The following is a 19,802-nucleotide window of genomic DNA, read 5'->3' as shown; positions in this document are numbered from 1 at the left end:
GCGGCTCTGGGGTGCCTCACATGTCAGCGCCCTGACAGCTGCGCAGCTGGATGTGGCCCCATGCCCTCCCAGAGCAGGAGGTAGCCATCCCACTCCCAGGAGGAACAGACAAGGCCTCAGGTCGACAAGAGACTCAGCTCCTTGCTGGGGTAGTTTATACTCAGGTCAGTCCCTGGACAGTGGGACAACGTGTCCTTCCTGGACACAGTCAGTGAAGGGGTGCGAGTGTTTGTGGAGGTGCCCTTGACTGAAGCCAGAATAGCGATGGACTTCACTGTCCATCTAGCCAATTATGAGAGGGTCACGTGGCAGTCAGAACCAATCTGGAAGCGCCTTACTCCCCCCACCCCAGGAGTCTAGGGTTGTCATTTCCACACTGTGCCTCCTGGTGGTAAACTGAGATAAACCTAGAGGGGACCTTAAAGACTTTGGGGAACAGCATCCTCTCCTGCCACCCCATTCCCACTCACTCCCCTCCATGTGACATGGTCGGTCAGGCTGGGCTACACTGTCCCTGGAGATTGGCACTAATACTGACTCTAAAACTCTAGGTCTGCCCAAGCCAAGCTCCCTCTCTGGGCATCAGCTGGTGCATAGGGGCATCAGAGCACCTGGGATGAAGGGGTTAATCCCTCTGAGACTTGCCTGGAGTCCAGTCTGCCCAGACCAGGGCACCAGGTAAGCCTTGCTTCTATTCCTTGTAACTGCCTGCCCAGGTCTGGAGCGCTGTCACCTTTTGATCAGAGCAATTTTGACATGGCTCTGCTGACATAAATTACCTTTGCTCCTCCGGGTTTGGAACAAGCAGTTCACATGCCATTTCCAATGGAGATGAGAAGGAAGCTCAAGATCAGACGGGGGAGAAGAATTTTACCATTTATCAAGATATGAGTTCAGGCACCTGATTTTTATATGAAAACATTTGCAGTGTGTAGGGGATTAGAGCTTCTCACAGGCAAACTGCATATCTTCATCGCTAAAATGGCAGGTGGGAAAGGTGTCCCTCTGGCCTCTCCAGCTGGCTTTATGATGGTGGGGCTTGCCTCTTCCCTGGGGTCCTGGGAAGCCAGAGAGACTGGGGTGGGCTGGGCAAAGGGTTGCTTGAGCTACATCCAAGAGGCCCTCAACCTCAATCAGCAACACACCAGCACCAGGTCCCTCTGCTCATGGTGAAAGCCTTTATTCCTTTTACATTGCCAAGAGCAGAGTTGCAATGGGAGGAGGGGTGTGGGGAAAAGTCCCTCTGGACACAAGAACTGGCTCCCCCTCCCCCCACCTCAGGGCAGGGCAGCTCAGTTATAGGACCCAGTGACCCTTCCGTGGCACCGCAGGGGGCACTTAGAGTCAAGGCCCCTTAGCCCCCAGCAGAACCCTGGCTTGCCATGGGACTAAGAAGGTCCAGACTGAGTGTCCCTGGGCCCTAGGAAAATGCTCGTCTACAGCCCCATCACAGCAGACACGCCAACCAGAGCGCTCACAGCTGCCCTGTGCTGCTGGTACCCCATGTGTCCAGATCGGTGCTCCAACACTGACAGCGTGGGCACGTGGGCCTGTCCTGGCTTCCTCTAGAGCTCTTTACACATCCTGCTCTGACCAATCATCATGATGAAACCCCCTCTGCCCCAGGGGTCAGGACCAGAGCTGCCCTGTCTCCTGGGCAGAGTGCAGAAGGTTGAGCCTGGATTGGGGTGTGGGCTGGTCTATTCCAGAGCCCAGCGTCCTCCCAGTTGTGATGATGGAACATGTGAGAAGAGGTGGGGGCCGCCAGTCTGGTTAGAGGGTGGTGGTGGGGATTCAGTGGTCCTGCCAGGATTCCAGAAACTTCAGATGGAGATACAGACCTACATCTTTCCTCCCTCTAGGAATAAGGGAGACGTGAGGGGCCAGGAGGGTCAAGGGGTGGGGCAGGAAGGTCCCAAGGTGCTATAGCTAGTATACCTTGGCTCTCACTGGCCCGGAGAAGGCTGGAATGCCCCTGTCCCAGTACCCCCAGCATCGTGCACCCCCCCGTACCCCTAGCCATCCCTCCCCATAGACCACACACATAGGTCCTGCTGCTTGCCGTTTTTATTTTCCTTGTGACAGACAGACAGACAGACAGCTGCACAGACAGCTGAATGGCTTCGGGGATGGTCAGGACAACATAGGCGGTAGGGATTGGATGGCAGAGAGACTTCATAAAAGTCAATAAATAAATAAATATTAATGGGCAGAGGGGCGAAGGCCACGGAGAGGTGATGAGAACATCCTCGGGCCAGCACAGTGCCCAGAGCTGCATCCACTGGGACAGGAGGAGAGCGCTGGCTCAGGAGACCACTACTTCCAGCCTCCAGCCCTCCATGCTTCTCCTTCTGGGGGTGCTGGCAGCTGGCCACCCCAGCCCCACCCGAGTCGGCTCTCCTCTCCCTCCCCCACCTCACTGCCCTCTCTCACATACTGGCTCTGGCTTCCTGGCACCGTCTACATGTCCTGTTCCTGCTTCACTGACACTCCCAGCCCATGGCCTGTAGACAGCCTGGTCTCCCCGCTTTTCCTCCTCTTCAGCCACTCCTACCCTCCTGGGTTGGTTCTCCCACAGATGCACTGTCTCCCTCCCCCAGAACCTTCCGAAAGTCTCCCCTTCCCTATTCCTCATCTTCTTTTCCTCGTCACTTGCCCATTCCCTTCTTGCCCCTCTTCCTGTTCCTGACCCCACCAGGCCTGGACAACGGGTCTCCCACTCTGGCTCTGGCCGGGTGGCATTGGCCAAAGCCCGGGGTCTCTGTCCCCGCAGGTCCATGAGGTAATAGCCCGGCCGGATGTTGCTGCTGCTGGTGTCCAAAGCCCCGGGCCCACCCGGCTCAGCGTGGGCCCTGGAATGTCCAGGGGGCGTCAGCAGGAACCCCGAGTCGAAGCCCGAGGCCGGGCTGTGGTCCGAGCCACTAGGGGCTGCCTGGGTAGGAGCGGAGCAGCACCTTGTGACGGGTGGCAGCCTCGGCCCGGCGGCGCAGCTGCTCGCCCAGGAACTCCTTGAGCCGGCTGGTGGTGAAGGTGAGCGTCTGGCGGCGCAGCTTCATCAGGTAGGCGTCCTGCAGCCATGGGTGGGCTAGGCAGTCCTGCAGGGAGGGCCGGCTCCTGCCAGGGGAAGCCAGGGACAGTGAGCCTGCAGGCATGGCTCCCAGAGCAGGGAGGGGGCCCCACCCTCCCAGAGGGCTTTGCCCCTAGTGAGTGAGCTTAGACAACTCTGGGACTCAGTTTCCCAGTCTCTGAAATGGGGACAGTGATTCTGCCTACATCATAGGGCTGTTAGGGGTTTTCTGTTTTTTTTTTTTTTTTGCGGTACGCGGGCCTCTCACTGTTGTGGCCTCTCCCATTGCGGAGCACAGGCTCTGGACGCGCAGGCTCAGTGGCCATGGCTCACGGGCCCAGCCGCTCCGTGGCATATGGGATCTTCCCAGACCGGGGCACGAACCCGTGTCCCCTGCATCGGCAGGCAGACTCTCAACCACTGCGCCACCAGGGAAGCCCCTGTTATGGGCTTTAAATGGTGGTAGTGCAGCCACTTAGGAGGAGTAGGAGTAGGAAAAGTAGTAGCAGCAGCAGCAGCAGTGTATTACTGGGGCGGGGGAGGAGGTGGGGGCTTAGGCATGGGCGGGGCCAGGGCAGTCTGAGGCCAGAGGCACGTAATGCTGGGAGGTTGGCAGGTGTGGGACCCACTCACCAGGGATGTACTGAGAGGACCTTTCGCAAGAAAAGGGTGGCGCTCTGGGACGTGTTGGGGTACAGCTGGAAGGCATCAAAGCGGCCCCCCACAATGCGAGACTCCGTTTCCTGGGGGTCTGGCTCATAGAACGGGGAGCGTCCACTGAGCCTGTGGAGGAGACAGTTCAGTTGACAGATGCAGACTGAGGGTCAACTCACAGGTCCAGGGGGACGTTAGTGTGGAGGTTCTTAGGGGCACAGCGCTCGGACACAAGGCTACCCGCACCTGGGTACTCGTGTGTGTATGTGCGTGTGTGTGTGTGTGCGTGCACGAGTGTGCACATGCATGTGTGGCTGGGGAGGTGGGGGGGGAGGGTACAGGCAGAGGGTGGGTCCTGGGGGCACTCACATGATGTAAGTGAGCACACCCACTCCCCAGATGTCCGTGGCAGAGCCGATGGGGTCTCCCTTTACCATCTCAGGAGCTGACAGAAGACAAGAGGCCAAGTTGAACGAGCTTCCTGGTGGTAAGGGACCAGGGAGAGGCAGAGGAGGCCCCTGGGGGCTTGAGGAGCAGGACAGTGCCCAGGTCACCAGACCATGGGTACATTAGAGCAGCAGGCCCTGGATTTCAGCGGGCAGAGCGGCCCCCAGGGGAGATGTGGGGCACCTGAGGAATCAGCCCAGGCACTGAATGGTGGGCGGTCCCCAGAACTGCAGAGGAGCTAAGAACCAGGGTCACAAGTTCTCCTGGATCAGCTCCGAAGGTGGGCACCCATTCACAAAAGGTGTGGCCCACACCGAGATTAAGCACCTTTGAAATCAGCCTGGCTGGCTCTAATCCCAGCCTGCCCCTTCTAGCGACAGGACCCTGGGCAATGTACGAAACCTGTCTGGCTCTCCATCTTCTCATCTGTAAAGTGTGGCTTGCAGAATTACTCGAATGGAGATGACAAACAGAAAGTATCTAGCAGGTAGCTAAATGGTAGCTGGTTTCCCTTTTTTACGTAAATTAATCATTGATTCTCCTGTCTTTCTAGCTTTATCGAGTCCTGGCACTACCATTTATAACTGTCTGATATTGAACAAATACCTCACGGCGCCTCTGTTTCCTCATCTGTAAAATAGGGGTAATATTATGCCAATCGCCAGGGCTGTTATAAAGAGAAACTGAAAAATGTCCATGGAAAGGACTTAATTCATTGTTTGCATACAGTAAGCACTCAATAAATGGCACACAGGTGAGTGAAGTGGGGTGAGCCCTGGCTGCTGCCCCTTTGGCAGTACCCCACCTCCCCCCCGGCTGGCATGGTGCCCTCACCCATGAACTCCAGCGTGCCCGTGCGGTGGCCAAGGGGCCGCAGAGCCTGGGGGTTGTAGGGCTGGGCGCTGCCAAAGTCCACGATCTTAAGGGCGTTGTCAGGGGCCAGGAGCAGGTTGTCTGGTTTGATGTCCAGATGCAGCACGTGGCGGCCATGGAGATAGTCCAGGCCTTGTAGCAGCTGCACCACGTAGGTGGCCACGTCGTCCTCTGAATACCGGAACCTAGAGGGGTGGCAGGGGTGGGTCAGGTGATATCCCAGCTCAGCTCCCCCCATCCTCGATTCCTGCTCCCCCAGAATGCCCAGCTACCTGTCGCTCAGCCCACAGAGGAGTTCCCGGTTGCCACAGCTCTCAGCGATGAGCACGAGGTAACGTGGGGTGATGTAGGCCTCGTGCAGGGACATGAGCCGCTCGTGATGCAGCGTCCGCAGCACTTCGTACTCCTGCAGGACCCGCCGCTTGCCCTCGGCCACATAGGGCACGATCTTGGCCACGAACGTTCGCCCCGTGGCATTCTCCCGGCAGGCGCGCACTACACCAAAGCGGCCCCTGTGTGTTGGGGGGCATATCATAGGCTCAGAGGAGAGAGGGGAACACTTGCATTCTGTGGGCTAAGCAGGGAGTAGCAGCGACTGCTGGGGGCAAGAATGCTGTGGTTCCCAGGGTGGGCTCTGGAGTTCAATCCCAGGAACCTGGGTTTCAGCCCCAGCTCTGCCACTAACTGGCTCAGTACCTCAGGCAAATCCCATAACCTCTCTAACCTCAGTGTTCCCATCTGTGGAATGGAATAATGCAGTGTCTCCCTCTCATTGTCAATATTAAATGAGATCATATGGCCAAAGCGCTTAGCGCGGGGCCTGGCACAGAGAAAATCTGAACTTAATCATGCTAAGGACCCAGATCCCGTCCCATGTCCCGGCTCCCTGCCCCCTCCCCAGGCCCCAGCAGGCTGGTCTCCTCTCCAAATCCCTGTGCTGCCAAAGTTCCACACGCTCCCCGCCCCTGTCCTCCTTCCCCTCCCCAGCCCCGGCCCTGCTTGCCTGGCCTTCTCCTCCAGGAAGGTGTAGGGTTTCTGAGGGGGGCCCTTTCGAAGAGTGGTGCTCTCTGGCCTGGGAGCACTGGGGGGACCACCCCCAGGGGAGCTGACCACGTCCTTGGCCAGGCTGAGGCTCTGCCCAGTCACCTTGGTGGGCTCAGGAGGGGGCTCGGGGGCTGGGGGCTCGGGGGCTGGTGGTGCAGACACAAAGGAGGTCACCATATACAGGGGAGTTGAGGAAGATGCTGTTTTCACCCCTTGAGAGGTGGAAGCTGTGGTTGGGGTCCCAGTGTCGGGGACGGAAGACTTGGGCTCACTCGGGGAGACCTGGGCACTGGGTGGGGTAGCTTCTACTTGCTGGGCAGCCTGCAGGCCCCTGTGCTTTCGTGGGGGGGTTTGGGGTGGTGGACCCACAGCCTTGAGTGAGGACAAGGCCTGGCTGGGGGGTGCTGGGGAAGATGAGGGGCTGAGAAGGGCTGACTGGGGGCCTGGGGGGGCAGGAGCTGGGGAGGGGCTCAGTGAAGGGGCCAGTGAGGTAGGAGAGTCAGGAGGCGGGGCCCTGGCTGGCCCTGAGGTAACAGGGGCGTCTCTGTGAGCAGCAGATGGCAGAGCTGAGGCGTCTAAGTGGAGACAGAGAAAATCATCACCGTGGTGCCCCAAGGGCAAAACCGGGTGTTCCAAGGAGGGGGTGGACCCTGGACTCAGGGTCCCCTGCCCTCTCTGGACATGCCCCACCCTGTCCCACTGACCTCGCATGCCCCTGACGAGGACCTTGTCAGAAGGGCTGCTGAAAGGCCCTTGCCCAGCGCGGTTGGCACAGGCCACACGGAACCTCACAGTCATGCCAACTGGTAGGTGGGTCACATTGTAGTAACAGTCAGGGATGCCCGAGCTCACGGGATGCCAGGAAGACTCGCCTACAGGCAGCATGGGGGAGGGGCTGAGGCCACAGAAGGGGTGGCCCAAGCTCCCAGTGCCATCTGTGAGGAGCCTGGGGACCTGTGCCCGGGGAAGGCACTCGTCTCCCCAGCTTCTCTGCCTTCCACCCGCCCTCCCTCCCCGCCCCCACCAGCCTGCCGGTCCCTCACCATCTACCCGCTGCTCCAGCGTGTACGTGCAAGGTGCCCTGCTGTCTCCTGGCTTCCAGAGCACCAGCGCCGTGTCCTGGTAGGTCTGGGGCACCTCGGGAGGAGCTAGCTTCCCTGGGATGCCTGGCAAGAGAAAGGGAGCCACAGTGAGCCCCTGTGCCTTAGCTTAGGGCCCATCTCCCATCACAGCCCCCTTGGTCCCTGCCCCAGGCTCACGGGCCACAGCCACGGTGCAGGAGCTGGTGGTGCTGCCCAGGACGTTGGTGGCTGAGCACTCGTAGAGGCCAGCGTGCCGCCTGCCTGCCCGGGGGATGCTCAGCAGCTGCCGGCCGTCTTTGCAGGACACGATGATCACCGAGGGCTCGGACCGCAGGGACTGCTTGTCTGGGGGCAAAGGAGGAGCAGGAAGAGGCTGCTGAGCGAAGCCCCCCTCTGGGCACCCCCAGCTGCCACTTCCCACTGAACATCCCCTGGCCTTGGGGGAGAAGTGATCGCCTCACCTTTCATCCAGGAGATGTGGGGTGCAGGGCAGGCCGCCGGCAGGCAGAGCAGGGTGGCTGCCTCTCCCTCCAGCAGCACCTGGTCCTTGAGTTTGATGTGGAAGACCGGGGGGAAGTCTGGAGGGAGAGCAAAGATAGCCCTGGGTCTGCGGGGCCCCTGGCTCACTCGCTGCTGACTGATGGGAGGACGGATGCATGTGAGAGCTGGCGCTGCCTTTGGGGAGCAGACTGAAAGGCCGTCTCTTCCCAGTCAGAGGGGGAAGTGGAAGGCCTTGCCTTTGAGAATCGCCTTTGGGGCAAGCATCAGTTTGTCAGGCACTCACTGTGTGCAGAATTATCTTCTACTGACTATTGAAGATGCTTGGTAGTTGCTACCTCATATGTTTGTAAGTCACTTTGAGCAGGGCCTGGCACTAAGTAAGTGCTCTGTAAGCACTTATTAGATAAAACAAAACCAAATATTGAAAAACTACAGTGGTTAAGCTCCTGCAATACCTATTACTTCTGGGGCACCGTAGGGCAAGAGACAGGAGCTGGTGACCTGAGCTGAGACTCCCAGGAGTGAACAAATGTTCAGTCAAAACGTGCCATCTCAAAAGACCTGAAGCCAAGGCAAACCCGGGGCAGACCCCGAACGTGTGTCCGTCTCCCCCATCCCTCACGCCCCCTGGGGTCTGGGGAGCCCGTCCCAGACCTTCTACGCACTCCCTCAGGTCAGCTAAGTGGTGAGAGCTTTTGAAGGGGAAAGAGACAATATCTGCATGGCCTTGGACCCTGTCTGTAAATTGAGGAAAATAATAACACCCAGCTCAGAGGGTTGTTATGAGAATTCAAAGAGGCACGTAAAGCGCTTAGCAGATGTCTAACATATAATAAATGCTCGAAGGTGTTAGCTCCTATTGTTGTTGTTGATTATTATCTTGTTACTATGCCCAGTAGAGAAGCCAGGCACAGACCCCCGTGGGAAGAGGCTGTTTCAGCAAAGCTGGCTTCACAGCTGGCTGGTGAATGGGCCCACGGCAGGGCTGCAATGGCCAATGTCTTTGCTGGCCTGTGGCTTCTTAGTGCCATGAGGATTTGCACTCCTGCTCCCTGGGAATGTCTTTTTAGAAAAATCCCATTCTGGTCCAGGGATGGTGGGGTGGGGTGGGGGTGGGGGTGGATTTCTTTCACGTGGGCAGAAAGAGCTGCGGTAGAGACCCCTGGGAGCCCCAGCTGCTGCCTGTCTGCGGAATCAGGAGGGAGTAGGGTACGGCTGAACTGGGCCGAAGAGGATCTGCAGAAGTGGGTGATCAGGACAGCAGCGTGCCCCCTCTCCCACTGTACCCCAGTATTCCCCAAGGAGGGGTCCCACACCGAGGCTCCAATAACATAAAGTGAATACAGTTTCGTCAGTGGGCTGCTTTCAGACCAAGTGAGGGTACTGGGTAGGGGGGAGAGAGAGGAAGCCGAGGAGGAGAGGTGAAAGGTGACCCTGGCCCAGCTCTGCCAGTCCCACCCCCATCTCCCCAGGGGCCAGTCCTAGTTGGTAAAGTGGACATGGGGCCTTCTTCCTGTGGGGAGCAGGGAGAGGATGAAGTAATGGGACACGGCCTCGCCTCGGCAAGAAATCAGCAGCACAAGCAAAACGGAGGTGGGAGGGAGGCCCCAGGTGGGAAGGGATCAGCTGTCCCCAGGCCGCAGTGCTGGCTTCCCTCTCTCTCCCCGCTCCTTCTCCACCACTGCCCCCACCAGCTGGTCTCCCTCCCTCCTGTTCCCTCACTAGAGCCCCACCGTCTACTGCCTCGAGTGAGATGTCCTGGCTCCCCTGACCAAGGCGAGACACGGTTACGTGTCCAGTAGCAAGCCTGGCTGAGGCACGTCTGGGACAGTTCTGAGGAGTTTTGTCGGAAACTGGAGGAGGACAGATGGTGACTGATAAAGGTCCTGCTCGCAGCAGGTTTGGTGGGCCTGCTGCTTTCTGCAGGCTGGTCCGGAAACCCTGGCCTCCTGAACCTTTGCTTGTCGTCCTTGAGTAACACCCCCCTTTCAGGTAGAGGACTGTGGTGACCCAGGTGGAGAATACCTCCCTCCCTGCAGCCCCAGGACAAGTGGCAAGAGGAACGGACCAGGGCATATCTCAGGTGTCCCTCCCCCCAGCAAAGAGCCCTGGAGGCTGCTTATCTGTGTAGGGGCAGAGGGGACAGGGAGGGGCGATCGGGTGTTTGGGGCTACAGAGAAATGGAAGCTTGGAGGCACAGTCCAGACTGCGGGCCTCTAGGCTGGGAGAGAAAGGGTGTCTTTGGGAGCGTGTTCACGCATACACACATCTGCAGGGGGGCTGAGAGGCAGGGAGCCCTATCCCAAGCTCTGTCAGTACCACACCCCAGTGACAGAGACCTTCTGGGGAGGAGGCTGGCCCAAGAAAGGCATTGGTACGATGTCGCGAAGCGACTTGTGGGTTCTGACTGCAGAGGGTCATACAGTCCAGCCCTACCAGCTCTGTGACTTGGACAAGCTACTTAGCATGGCTAAGCCTCTGTTCCCTCACCTGTAAGACAGGGAGATGACAAGAATAGTTCCTAAGCAATGTGGGAGGGTTGAGTGAGGCAATGCTTGTAAAGTGCTTAATAGGACGCTTGGCATTGCTAATTAACAGTAGCTGCTGCTATTACTGTTGTTGTTGTTGTCGTTTCCTGACTCCAGGCTCCCTCCACCGCTGCCAGGGCTCCCCCAACGTGGGCCATCTCCCCACCTTCCGGGCGGCTCAAAGGGGACTACTCACCGAGCAGGCCTCTATTACCTGACTCACTGCGCACATACTGGTGACCCAAATTCTCCTGGACACTGCCAGAGAGGTTTGGCTGTGACAACCCCTTGTCCCTCCGCAGCCGAGAGAGGCCCCAGCGCAGGCGTCTTCGGCTTTCTGCAGGAGCTGCTAAGAACCAGGCCCATGAGCACCTGCCCAGCCGGTACGAGAGGACAGAGAACTTCTGGCCCCGACCCTAGCCTGTTCCCACACCAGCCTCTGCTCCTCGGCCTTGCGTCAGCCCAGCCCTGCCAGTTCCGTCCTCAGGGCCTCAAGAAACACCTGAGCCTCTTTGCGGTGGGTGTCCCCGGCCCTCTCCTTCTCCCAGAGCGTCCCTCCAGCGCACCTGTCATCCCAGCCCCACACCCGCACTCCAAACACACTCGTTCACACATTCGCCCTCCACTCTCCCGCTGGGCCCCTCCTCACCTGAGGAGCCCGACGTGGCGCTGGCCTCGGAGCCCAGGGACTCCGCGGAAGGCGTGGTGGCGCCGGCCTGGGCGGCCAGCTGGTTGTGCGCGAGGCCCAGGCGCCGCAGACTCTCGCCCTCGGACGTGGCCCTGCGCAGCCGGCTGAACAGCGGCGTGCTACGGACCGACGAGCCCCCGGAGTCCTCGCTGCTGCCGCTGCGCTGCAAGCGGCTCGACAGCCGCTCCAGCGTGGAGCTGAGCCTCCTGCGCACCGCCGGTACCGGGGAGCCCCGTGCCGAGCTGCCGCCCTCTGAGCTCTCCCCATCCCCACCGCGGGCCTCCCAGGCCGGGTGGCGCTGCGCGGGTGGGGTCCGCCGCAGGCGCTGGGACAGCGACAGCGAGAGGCGGCGGACGAGGCCCGGCTCCCCGACCGCCCTGAGGTCCTGCACGGAGCGGGAGCGCTCAGGCCGTCGCACCAGCTCCAGCGGCGTTCCCGCTGGGCTGGGCCGGTACATGCCGTCCTCCTCCTCCGCGCCGCGGAAGAGGCCGCGCTCCTCGGAGCGCGAGCGGCTCAGCAGCCGCAGCCCCCGCGACAGGGGCGACTCACGGCTGCGCTTGAACTTGGCTTCGAACACGGCCTCCGACTCCAGGTTCTCGATGCTGCTGCTGAGACTGCTCCCTGGCCTGCGGGGCACCGTAGGGACCCGGGCTTTCTCGGCTGGCCCTGGCGGAGACCCGGCTGAAGGCAGGCGCTTCTCGGAGGCTCCCGGAGGTGGGGAGGCCACCCTGGCGAACACAGCCGGGTGGGGCTTGGGCTGCGACGGTGATGCGACAGGGCCCTGCGGGGGGCCTTGCGCGTGGCCTGACAGCTGGAGCGACTGCATGATCTGGGCATAGGGTGTGAGCGGGGGCGCTAGGGTTTGCGGAGCTAGCGGGGGCTGTGTAGGCTTGGGGGCTGGTTCTGGCGTGGACTCTGGGGCCTTCTCTCGGGCAGGCTGGGGTGCCGAGGGCTGTGCAGCATCACTGGGTGTGGCGACAGGAGGTTCTGAAGCCTTAGGGACACTGGGCCGCACCGGGCTAGGTAGCTGGGCCTCGCTGAGGGCGGACAAGGAGGGAGACTCCTGCAGCCTGCGGGCCCCCAGCCGGGCCACGGGGATCTCGAGGGGCGCGCCAGCTCGGCGGTGCCGGCCCCCGGGCTCCGCCTCAGCCTGCGAGAAGCTGCTGCTCTTCTGCAGGCCCCGGGTCTCGGGCGGGTGCTGGTGGTGGGGCGCTGCCTCGCTGGAGGCCGCCCGAGCCAGCCGGGGGTCCCGGGCACGGCCCCCCAGGCTCTCCAGCAGGGGGCCCCTTAGGCCGCTGACCTTGCCATCCTCAGGGCCGCCCCGCAGCAGCCGCTGGCGCAGGGCCTGCAGCCTCTGGGCATACTCGCCCTCGCCCAGGCCTCCTCGGGTCAGGCGGGTGGCCCCCGGGCTGGGGCTTCGGCGCTGCGGCAGCTCTACAGACGCTGCCTTGTGCAGGCCCCGGCCCGGCTCCCTCGGCCCGGCCCGGGGCAGGGCGCTCTCAGCCGAGCTGCCCCTCCGGAGCTCTCCCCGCCGGGGGCTGGGCTCCTGGCCTGGGGAGGGGAGGACCTGAGGGCTGGGGGCCTCCTGGTCCAGAGAAGGGGCCTTTCCTTGCTCCTGCCAGTCCATGGGGGTGGCGGCCCCAGCCTCTGGGGCGCCCAGGGCCTCATCCTCAGTGGGAATGTCAGTGAGGGACACCCGGGAGCCCGAGAACTCAGGCTGCAGTGGCCGGGGCACTGAGGGCAGCTCCTCCAGCTCTTCCTCTTCAGAATCGGAGGAGGACGACAGCCCTCCACTAGGGGGTGGTCTTCTGGGTACGGCCACCCACACCCGCTCCGGGGGTGCCCGCAGCAGCTCAGGGATGGGGCGCAGCACCAGGTGGCACTTGTAGCTGATCTGGGAGCGCTGGAGACAGGGTACTAGAGTCAGACCTGAGGGACCCATGGGGCCAAACTGACCCACTCAGGCCCACCTCATTCCCGGGGGAGAAGGCCTACGGCAGGCAGAAGTGGGAGCTGAGAGAATTAAAAGGTGGATGAAGACAGATGAGCAGAAGTGAGGGCACCTGATAGAAAAAGCAGGGTTAGAGAGAGGAGGCTGTAGAGTGAGAAGGTGAAGCCACAGAGCAGGGCCCAGGCAAACTCACCTGCCATCTCCGCCGGGAGAGGAATAGCTTTAAGTGATCCGTGCTCACCTCTGCGCCCCTTGCCTGTGCCTGTAAACCAAGAAAGGGCCTGAGGGAAAGTCCTCTGTCAACCCTAAGCTTCCAGGTTTGGCAATGGAGAGACAACGTCCACAGGAGGGGACAGCAGACAGAGCAGCGTCGAGTCTGGGCCCCTGGGGCTCCCGGCGCTCCCTTTCCCAGGGGATCTGTCACAATAACTCCCACAGTCAAGGTTCCCACGTGTGGACGAATTGCCTGAACCTAAGCGGTGAGGCAGGAAATCAGTGGCTCCCAGGCTTCAGAGCTTACGCCAGGGCTCAAGGCCCTGTCCTGGTACACTGGCTGCCTGGGAGGCCCGTGCTCAGGCCCCCAGCTTGAACCCTGCTCCCCAGCTCACCATCTGTCTCCATGTAGAGACAGTGCCCCAGACATCTATCTGGAGCCTTGGGGGGCCAGACCTCAGATGCTTGCCTCAGCCACCTTTTCAGAGCTCATTTCTGATCTGAGAGACCAGGCTTGTACTCCAAGGACAGATACCAGAATGACCTCAGCCTTCTGTTGACCCAGCACAATGCTCCCTGGACGGTTTGCTCAGTCGCTCTTTCTGGGTCATTTGCTGAACCCCTCCCTCTGCCTGGCGCTGTGCCCTGCAGTGCTGGAATTTGAAGATGAGTGAGAACTCTGCCATAGGGAGTTCAAAACCAAGAGGACGGGCTTCCCTGGTGGCACAGTGGTTGAGAGTCCGCCTGCCGATGCAGGGGACACGGCTTCGTGCCCTGGTCTGGGAAGATCCCACATGCCGCGGAGCGGCTGGGCCCATGAGCCATGGCCGCTGAGCCTGCACGTCCGGAGCCTGTGTTCCGCAACGGGAGAGGCCACAGCAGTGAGAGGCCCGCGTACCACAAAAAAAAAAAAAAAAAAGCCAAGAGGACAAGACAGCCAGGCCACCCACGAAGCACAGTGTGTGGGACCAGAGCAGGATGGAGGCGAGCCACAGGAGTGAGGAGGACTGGGGCTACTCTCGAGAGCCAGGGAGAACACTGATGTGCATCCTAGGATGAGGGGTGGGGGTCCAGACCTGTGCCTTGGAGTCCATGATACCCCAAGCTGAGCCTCAGTTTCCTTATCAGCAAAAGGGGAGTGATAATACCTTCCTTTGTAGAGCTGTTGTCAGGCTAACAGATCATATGTAAATAAGATGTATATCATGGTTACTGTACACACTAGGGACTCAATAAAATGGAGCTGTTAATAATGTTCTCACTCCTTCCACCTCTTCTATCACCATTTTGCAAGACAAGACTCACTTTAAACCAAGGATGTTCTAGGGTCTCCTCTGCGGTAGGCCTCCTGCAAAGGAAAGAGAATTAAGAAGGGATTTATCATTCATTCATTCATTCATTCAATAAATGTTTGGGAAAGCGGGGCCCCTAAGGAGTTGGGGGATTGACTGTCTATGGGCGGAGGCTTGGGCAGGAGTAGGGGCGGCGTGAGGGGACTCTGCATGGGGGAGGCTCCTCGGGCCTTGTACTCACAGCCGGTCCTGCACCAGCACTTTGATGAGGAAGCCCCGGGCCTCCCTGCTCAGGCTCAGGAACGTGGTCTCCTCGAAGGCCACGTTGTAGTTCCGGATGTTCATCAATGTTGTCCGATCGTTCTCCCCGACAAACGGAGAGATTCCCGTCAGGCTGCAGGGGTGGAGATGGCTGGAGTGAGAGGTGGGCCCCGGGGCTGAGATGAGACAAAGTGGGGTGCCAGTGGGAGCACAGGGCTGGGGACAGGCGGAGGCTGGGTGAATCTGGGCAGAATCTTGCAGAGTTTTGCCTGTCCTGCCCCTACTCGATCCCCTGAATGGGCAAGGAGGCAGTACTGCCTTGAGACCTGGGCCACCAGGTCCTTATCCCAGGCCCGTGCTCTAGAGGACCTGTTCCAGCCCTCCTCCAGCCGCGGCCTGTCCCTGAGGTGAGGAGCCTGTGCCAAGGGGATATGCCCCTGGAGCCTGGGCCTTCCCTTCGTAGCCCATGTTCTGGACTAGTTCCCTGCCTAAATAGCACTGAGCCGGCACTGGCCTCCCAAGCACGCCACGTGTGCCCACCCCTTATGGAGGGGTGTGGTGGCGGACAGAGCTTGGACACTCAGTCTGGGTATCCACATTCATGCATGGGAGGCCCCTCCCAGTGCAGGAAGGAACCAGGGTGCGGAAGAGAAGAGGCAGGCTGCAGGCCCCCAACTTCTCTCTTGCCCCAGGCTCTGCAAACGTTAGGGGTGGGCCTGCTACGAGACTGTTAGGAGACGGGGTCCTGAGTGCAGAGGGGTCCTTACCAGAGGAAGGCGACGACACCCACAGGCCTGAGGGGAAAGGAGAGTGGATGGGTAAGAGGACAGCCCAGCTCCCACCAGAAGTGAGCAGTCCTCTTGCTACCACTGATCTACTGAGGAAAGGTCCTCCCTGTGAACACTGCCGTGGACAAATGGGCACAGGGCTGCCTCCTTGGGGGAGGACCCTGAACCCAGAGATCCTGACATGCCTGGAGGACTTAAGGGTCATGGCAGGGCCGGCCTAGGAAGCCCAGAGGAGTCTGGGGACCAAGAGACCGTGCCTGCCTCACTGGGGGAGACAAAGTGGCTGTAGGTGTGGAGGCCCAGCACCCAGGACTGTGAGGGCTGAGGCCCTGAGTGACTGGGTCAGCCCTGATGGATGAGGGGGAGGTAGTGACGTGGGCAGGAGACCCCCACGAGCAATGCCACCAGCCAACTGTCACAGTAGGCATCCGGGCTTAGTAAAGCTCCTCTGTGCCACTGAGCGAGCCCTCAGCATGGCACTGAGGGAAGCTGCCCTGGCCCGTCCCAGCAGCCCAGTATGCCAACGTTACCAGATGTCAGTGACCCCAGAGACAGGGGTCTGGTTGACAACCTCGGGTGCCACGAACTCGGGGGTGCCATACTGGCAGTACTGGGGCTCTCCCGGAGTCAGCTTCTGAGCGTTCCCAAAGTCACAGATCCTCACCTGCTCTTCACCCTCCACACCATCCCATACCAGCAGGTTCTCAGGCTGCAGGACACAAGGCAAGACATGGGAGCTGAGTGCAGCGGGGAGGACACCCCAGTGCCTGGCTCCCACAGGAGCTGCCTGCTCCCCACCCCACACCTGCATCTCACCTTGACATCCAGGTGCAGCACATGGTTCTTGTGCAAGTAGCATATTCCCTCTAGCACCTGCCGCATGTAGGCCCGGATCTGTGGAAACAGGAGGCCCAGAGTCCGAGGGGGGGTGTATTATGTTTGATCACCACCAGGCTTGTAGCAAGAAGCCAGGCCATGCTTGGGAAGTGGCCTGCAGGTGGCTGGTGGAGGGGGCTGAAACATAGGTTTGGGGTTACTGAGATTCAGGGCTTCCATATACAGCTGCAGAAGTTGGGCACAGCACCATTATAGGAGGGCGCCATTTGCATGATAATAAAAAGAATTGTGCAGTGCACAACTTGTACTGCCCTACATGGCAGGACAGCATTGAGACTGAACAGAGGCTACATGGGGCTCCTTCTGGGGTAAGGCTTGAGGAGCCTTTATGTGAGGAATACTGGGAAACAACAGAGTTGGGGGCCAGGGTGGGTGCCGAAGTTTTCAGAAGACAATTTAAGTCCCAGCGTGGGGGTCTGCTCTGATGGGGGAAGGGGGCTTTGCTGCCTACCTAACAGTGCTCTCCACACCACCCCTGGCCTATTCGTGGGCACAGATGGCATGCCCAGGACGCACCCCTTGGGTCTCAGAGCTCAGGTGGGTGAACACTGGTGCCCAACCTGGCCCCTACCACCCACTGCCCTCACCTCAGACTCACACACGGTGGGTTTCCGGGCCATTCGCTCCAGCAGCTCCTCTGTGCAGCTATGTCCTGGATCAAGGAGAACAGTGACCAGTGCCAACTGCTGGGCCTGCCTTAGGCAGTGCCCTCCACCCCCAGAGCTCAAGTTGGGTCCCAGCCCAGCACAGGGTCCTCCTTCCCCGAAAAGCACATCTGCTACCAGTGAGCAACCGCACCTTCCCTCTTCCCCCTGTCATCTGGGTGCTTAGATGGGACAACCCTGCTTGAACTCTCACTTGCTGTGGGATCTCAGGCAAGTCACGTAACCTTTCTGAGCCTAGGTTCCCTCCGGTGTCAAACAGGGATAAGACTCCTCTCACCCACCTTGTGAAGTATCTATAAGGATCAAGTTAGAGCAGCATTTTGTTGACTGTGGATGGAACTCCTTGACTCTATTTGAGATTGACCCAGAAGGCCCACGACACATAATAATTTGTCATTTTACTGAGGTTTGGGTTCGAACAGTACAGACTGGGAGGCCAGCATGTAGGACACCGTCACCCTGCAGGTGGCAGTGACAAGCCAACCATCCAGCATCCTTACCTCAGTGTGACTTTGTTTAACCATAGCTCTTATGAAAGGATAAAATCCATTCTTTATGAGAAGAGCCTCTCAAATAAAGCCAAGTATTAATGGGGTCACTGCAAATGTTCAGATATACTGTACTGCATTTCATGATAAAAATCACTCGCCTTTTGCCACCTGTGTGACCTCGGGTGAGTTACTTAACTTCTCTATACCTTAGTTTCATCATCTATAAAATGAGGATAATAAAATTCCAAGAGATAAGCATACGCGATGATTAAATAGATTAATATCTGTAAAACTCCTAGAACACTGCCAGGCACACATCAAGCGCTATGTAAATTTAAGCTAAAAAACGTTGTTTTTCACACAAGTCTCCAGACTCCACTCTGTGAAGTATTTATAAGATGTCTTCAGAACTCCCAGCTGTCAATGGGACCATTTTGTAAAGTGTGAAACGTGTTGCTAATTGGCTGTTACAAGGACCAGTCATTCAGGCCATGTTTCCCCCACCCACCCAGCCTGTCCCAGGATACAGCTCGGTGACAATGACCAGTCCCCGGCGCCTCTCGAAGGCCTCATGGAAGTAGAGGATGCAGTCATGCTGGAGCCGGGCCAGCAGCCGGGCCTCTCGCCACGCTGATGCCTTTGGCTTGGCCTGACTGGGGATGAACTTGGCTGCAAACTCCAGGCCGGAGCTTCGCTCCACTACACGCCGCAGGTAGGAGAAGGCACCCCTGGGTGAGGACATGGGGAGAGGACAGGGCTCAGGCAGTTGCTGAGCCTCAGGCCCAGCCTCCCTTGGGCCCCGGACACCACACCCCCTCCTAGCCCCACACCTGCCGATCTCCTGGTGGATGTCATAGAAGTCGCTGAGTCTCCTTCCTCGCCGCTCCTCGTCTTCCCTGACCCCCTCCACCTCCATAGCTGTCTGAGCTGAGGAGAGATGCCTGGTGTTAGGTGGAGAGGGCAAGAAGGAACGAGGGCAGAGACTGGGACAGGGAGGGCAGGTGGAAGACACGGAAGAGAAGCGAGAATGCTGGCGCCCGAGGCAGCGCTGCTGGGGCTGGAGCAGGTGGTGGTCTGGTGTGAAGGGCCGGGTGAGTGATTCCTGGTGGGAGGGCGCTCACATGGGATTCCTGGGTGAGCCCTTGGCCTTACTCCTCTTGAACTCCAGCCCACCTGAGTGCACAGCCAACTCTGCTTTGCAGGAGACTTCGCCAGCCAGGTTGCGGGCCGTGCAGGTGTAGACGCCTCCGTCCTGGGACCCCGCGCTGAGCACCACCAGGGAGCACTCATTCTCCTCGTACACGAAGCTCACGTGGTTGCTCTCGGTCAGCAGCGCCTCGTCCTGCAGAGGTGGCCGTCACCTCCAGTCCAGGCCTGGCTTCCCCTCCACCTGGGACCCGGCTTTACCTCCACGCCAGAGACCCAGTCTCATCCCTACCTTAGGGCCCACCATTATCTCCGCCCTAGGGGCCTTGCTCAGACCCAGGATCAGCTCCACCCTTATTTCCCAGCTTCACCAGCACCTCTGGGTCCCACTTCCTCCTCCTTATCACACCTCTGGCAACTGCTCTGTTCTCTGTCCAGGCTCCCCTGACCCCTCCCACGCCCCCAGGAAATCACTCCTCCCTTCCCCCTAGGCTCCTGGCCAGCCCCAGCTCGGACTCCATGGACGCCTTCGTCAGCCTCTGACCTTGTACCACATGATGTCCGGCAGTGGTTTCCCCTCAACCACCACGGCGAAGCGAGCGGTTTCTCCAGCTCCCACTTCAACGTCCTCCATGATGGACTCAAACCGAGGGGCCTCTGAAACACACAGGGGTGAGGGTGGGGGAGGGAGGGGAGAGAATATGGGGGTCACGGGGCCTGCCTCTCTAAGCCCTCCCTCAGAAACTGGCTCAGGCGAAACACCAGACCCCCCCTGCCCCCCCCCCCCCAGAGCCCCAGCAGCCCAACCTGGGGCTCTCAAACTCCACCCCCAGCAACATGAGTTCCTGGCCTGGACCAAACGATGTCCCTGCAAATCCAAACGTGATGTTCTCCAGATCCCAGAAAACCCAAGCCGGGGGCGCAGGCTTGCTTTGTTTGGCTCTCAGTATTCATTTGCCAGCTTTGAAATTAGGAGATTTTCACACACAAAAGAAATCTGGACTTCCTGCCTCTCTTGGAAAATCAGGACTGGCTGTCCTGAGCTGCTTCCCTCACTGCATTAATGGGCTGGCAAGGAGTGGCCGACACTGCCCCCTGTGGGTGGTGGCCCTTCAGCACAGTCCTACCATGGGCTTCTCGAACTCTAACCGTCCTGGGCCCTGCAGGTGGCTGTCTATGACCCTGAATCAAGTTCATGGAGGGCATTGCCTCTA

General features: G+C 59.6%; 1 protein-coding gene across 8 annotated transcripts in view; it reads right to left on the bottom strand.

Annotated features, from left to right (window-relative positions):
* Positions 1–2,049: 2,049 nt before the first annotated feature.
* The window catches only part of SPEG (striated muscle enriched protein kinase), a gene marked incomplete at its 5' end in the record, with an annotated part of 56,407 nt that continues 38,654 nt past the window's right edge, over positions 2,050–19,802 (bottom strand). For 6 of the 8 annotated variants that reach the window (XM_079925057.1, XM_079925049.1, XM_079925052.1 and 3 more), the window contains 23 exons: positions 2,050–3,114; positions 3,701–3,850; positions 4,091–4,166; positions 5,003–5,226; positions 5,314–5,553; positions 6,045–6,660; positions 6,790–6,957; positions 7,129–7,251; positions 7,345–7,512; positions 7,629–7,745; positions 10,411–10,542; positions 10,846–12,787; positions 13,029–13,097; positions 14,354–14,396; positions 14,582–14,734; positions 15,369–15,395; positions 15,920–16,098; positions 16,206–16,283; positions 16,874–16,931; positions 17,970–18,170; positions 18,273–18,369; positions 18,616–18,784; positions 19,133–19,245. In XM_079925057.1, coding sequence (XP_079781183.1) covers positions 2,922–3,114; positions 3,701–3,850; positions 4,091–4,166; positions 5,003–5,226; positions 5,314–5,553; positions 6,045–6,660; positions 6,790–6,957; positions 7,129–7,251; positions 7,345–7,512; positions 7,629–7,745; positions 10,411–10,542; positions 10,846–12,787; positions 13,029–13,097; positions 14,354–14,396; positions 14,582–14,734; positions 15,369–15,395; positions 15,920–16,098; positions 16,206–16,283; positions 16,874–16,931; positions 17,970–18,170; positions 18,273–18,369; positions 18,616–18,784; positions 19,133–19,245 — 5,336 coding nt within the window. In that variant the 3' untranslated portion in view covers positions 2,050–2,921. The remainder of the gene's footprint in view (positions 3,115–3,700; positions 3,851–4,090; positions 4,167–5,002; positions 5,227–5,313; positions 5,554–6,044; positions 6,661–6,789; positions 6,958–7,128; positions 7,252–7,344; positions 7,513–7,628; positions 7,746–10,410; positions 10,543–10,845; positions 12,788–13,028; positions 13,098–14,353; positions 14,397–14,581; positions 14,735–15,368; positions 15,396–15,919; positions 16,099–16,205; positions 16,284–16,873; positions 16,932–17,969; positions 18,171–18,272; positions 18,370–18,615; positions 18,785–19,132; positions 19,246–19,802) is intronic. The other 2 variants (XM_079925051.1, XM_079925053.1) reach the window with 2 other exon arrangements.

The sequence above is a fragment of the Stenella coeruleoalba genome, assembly GCF_951394435.1.
Source record: "Stenella coeruleoalba genome assembly, chromosome: 6".
Classification (NCBI taxonomy): Eukaryota; Metazoa; Chordata; class Mammalia; order Artiodactyla; family Delphinidae; genus Stenella; species Stenella coeruleoalba.
This window is presented reverse-complemented; position numbering and strand designations above follow the sequence as displayed.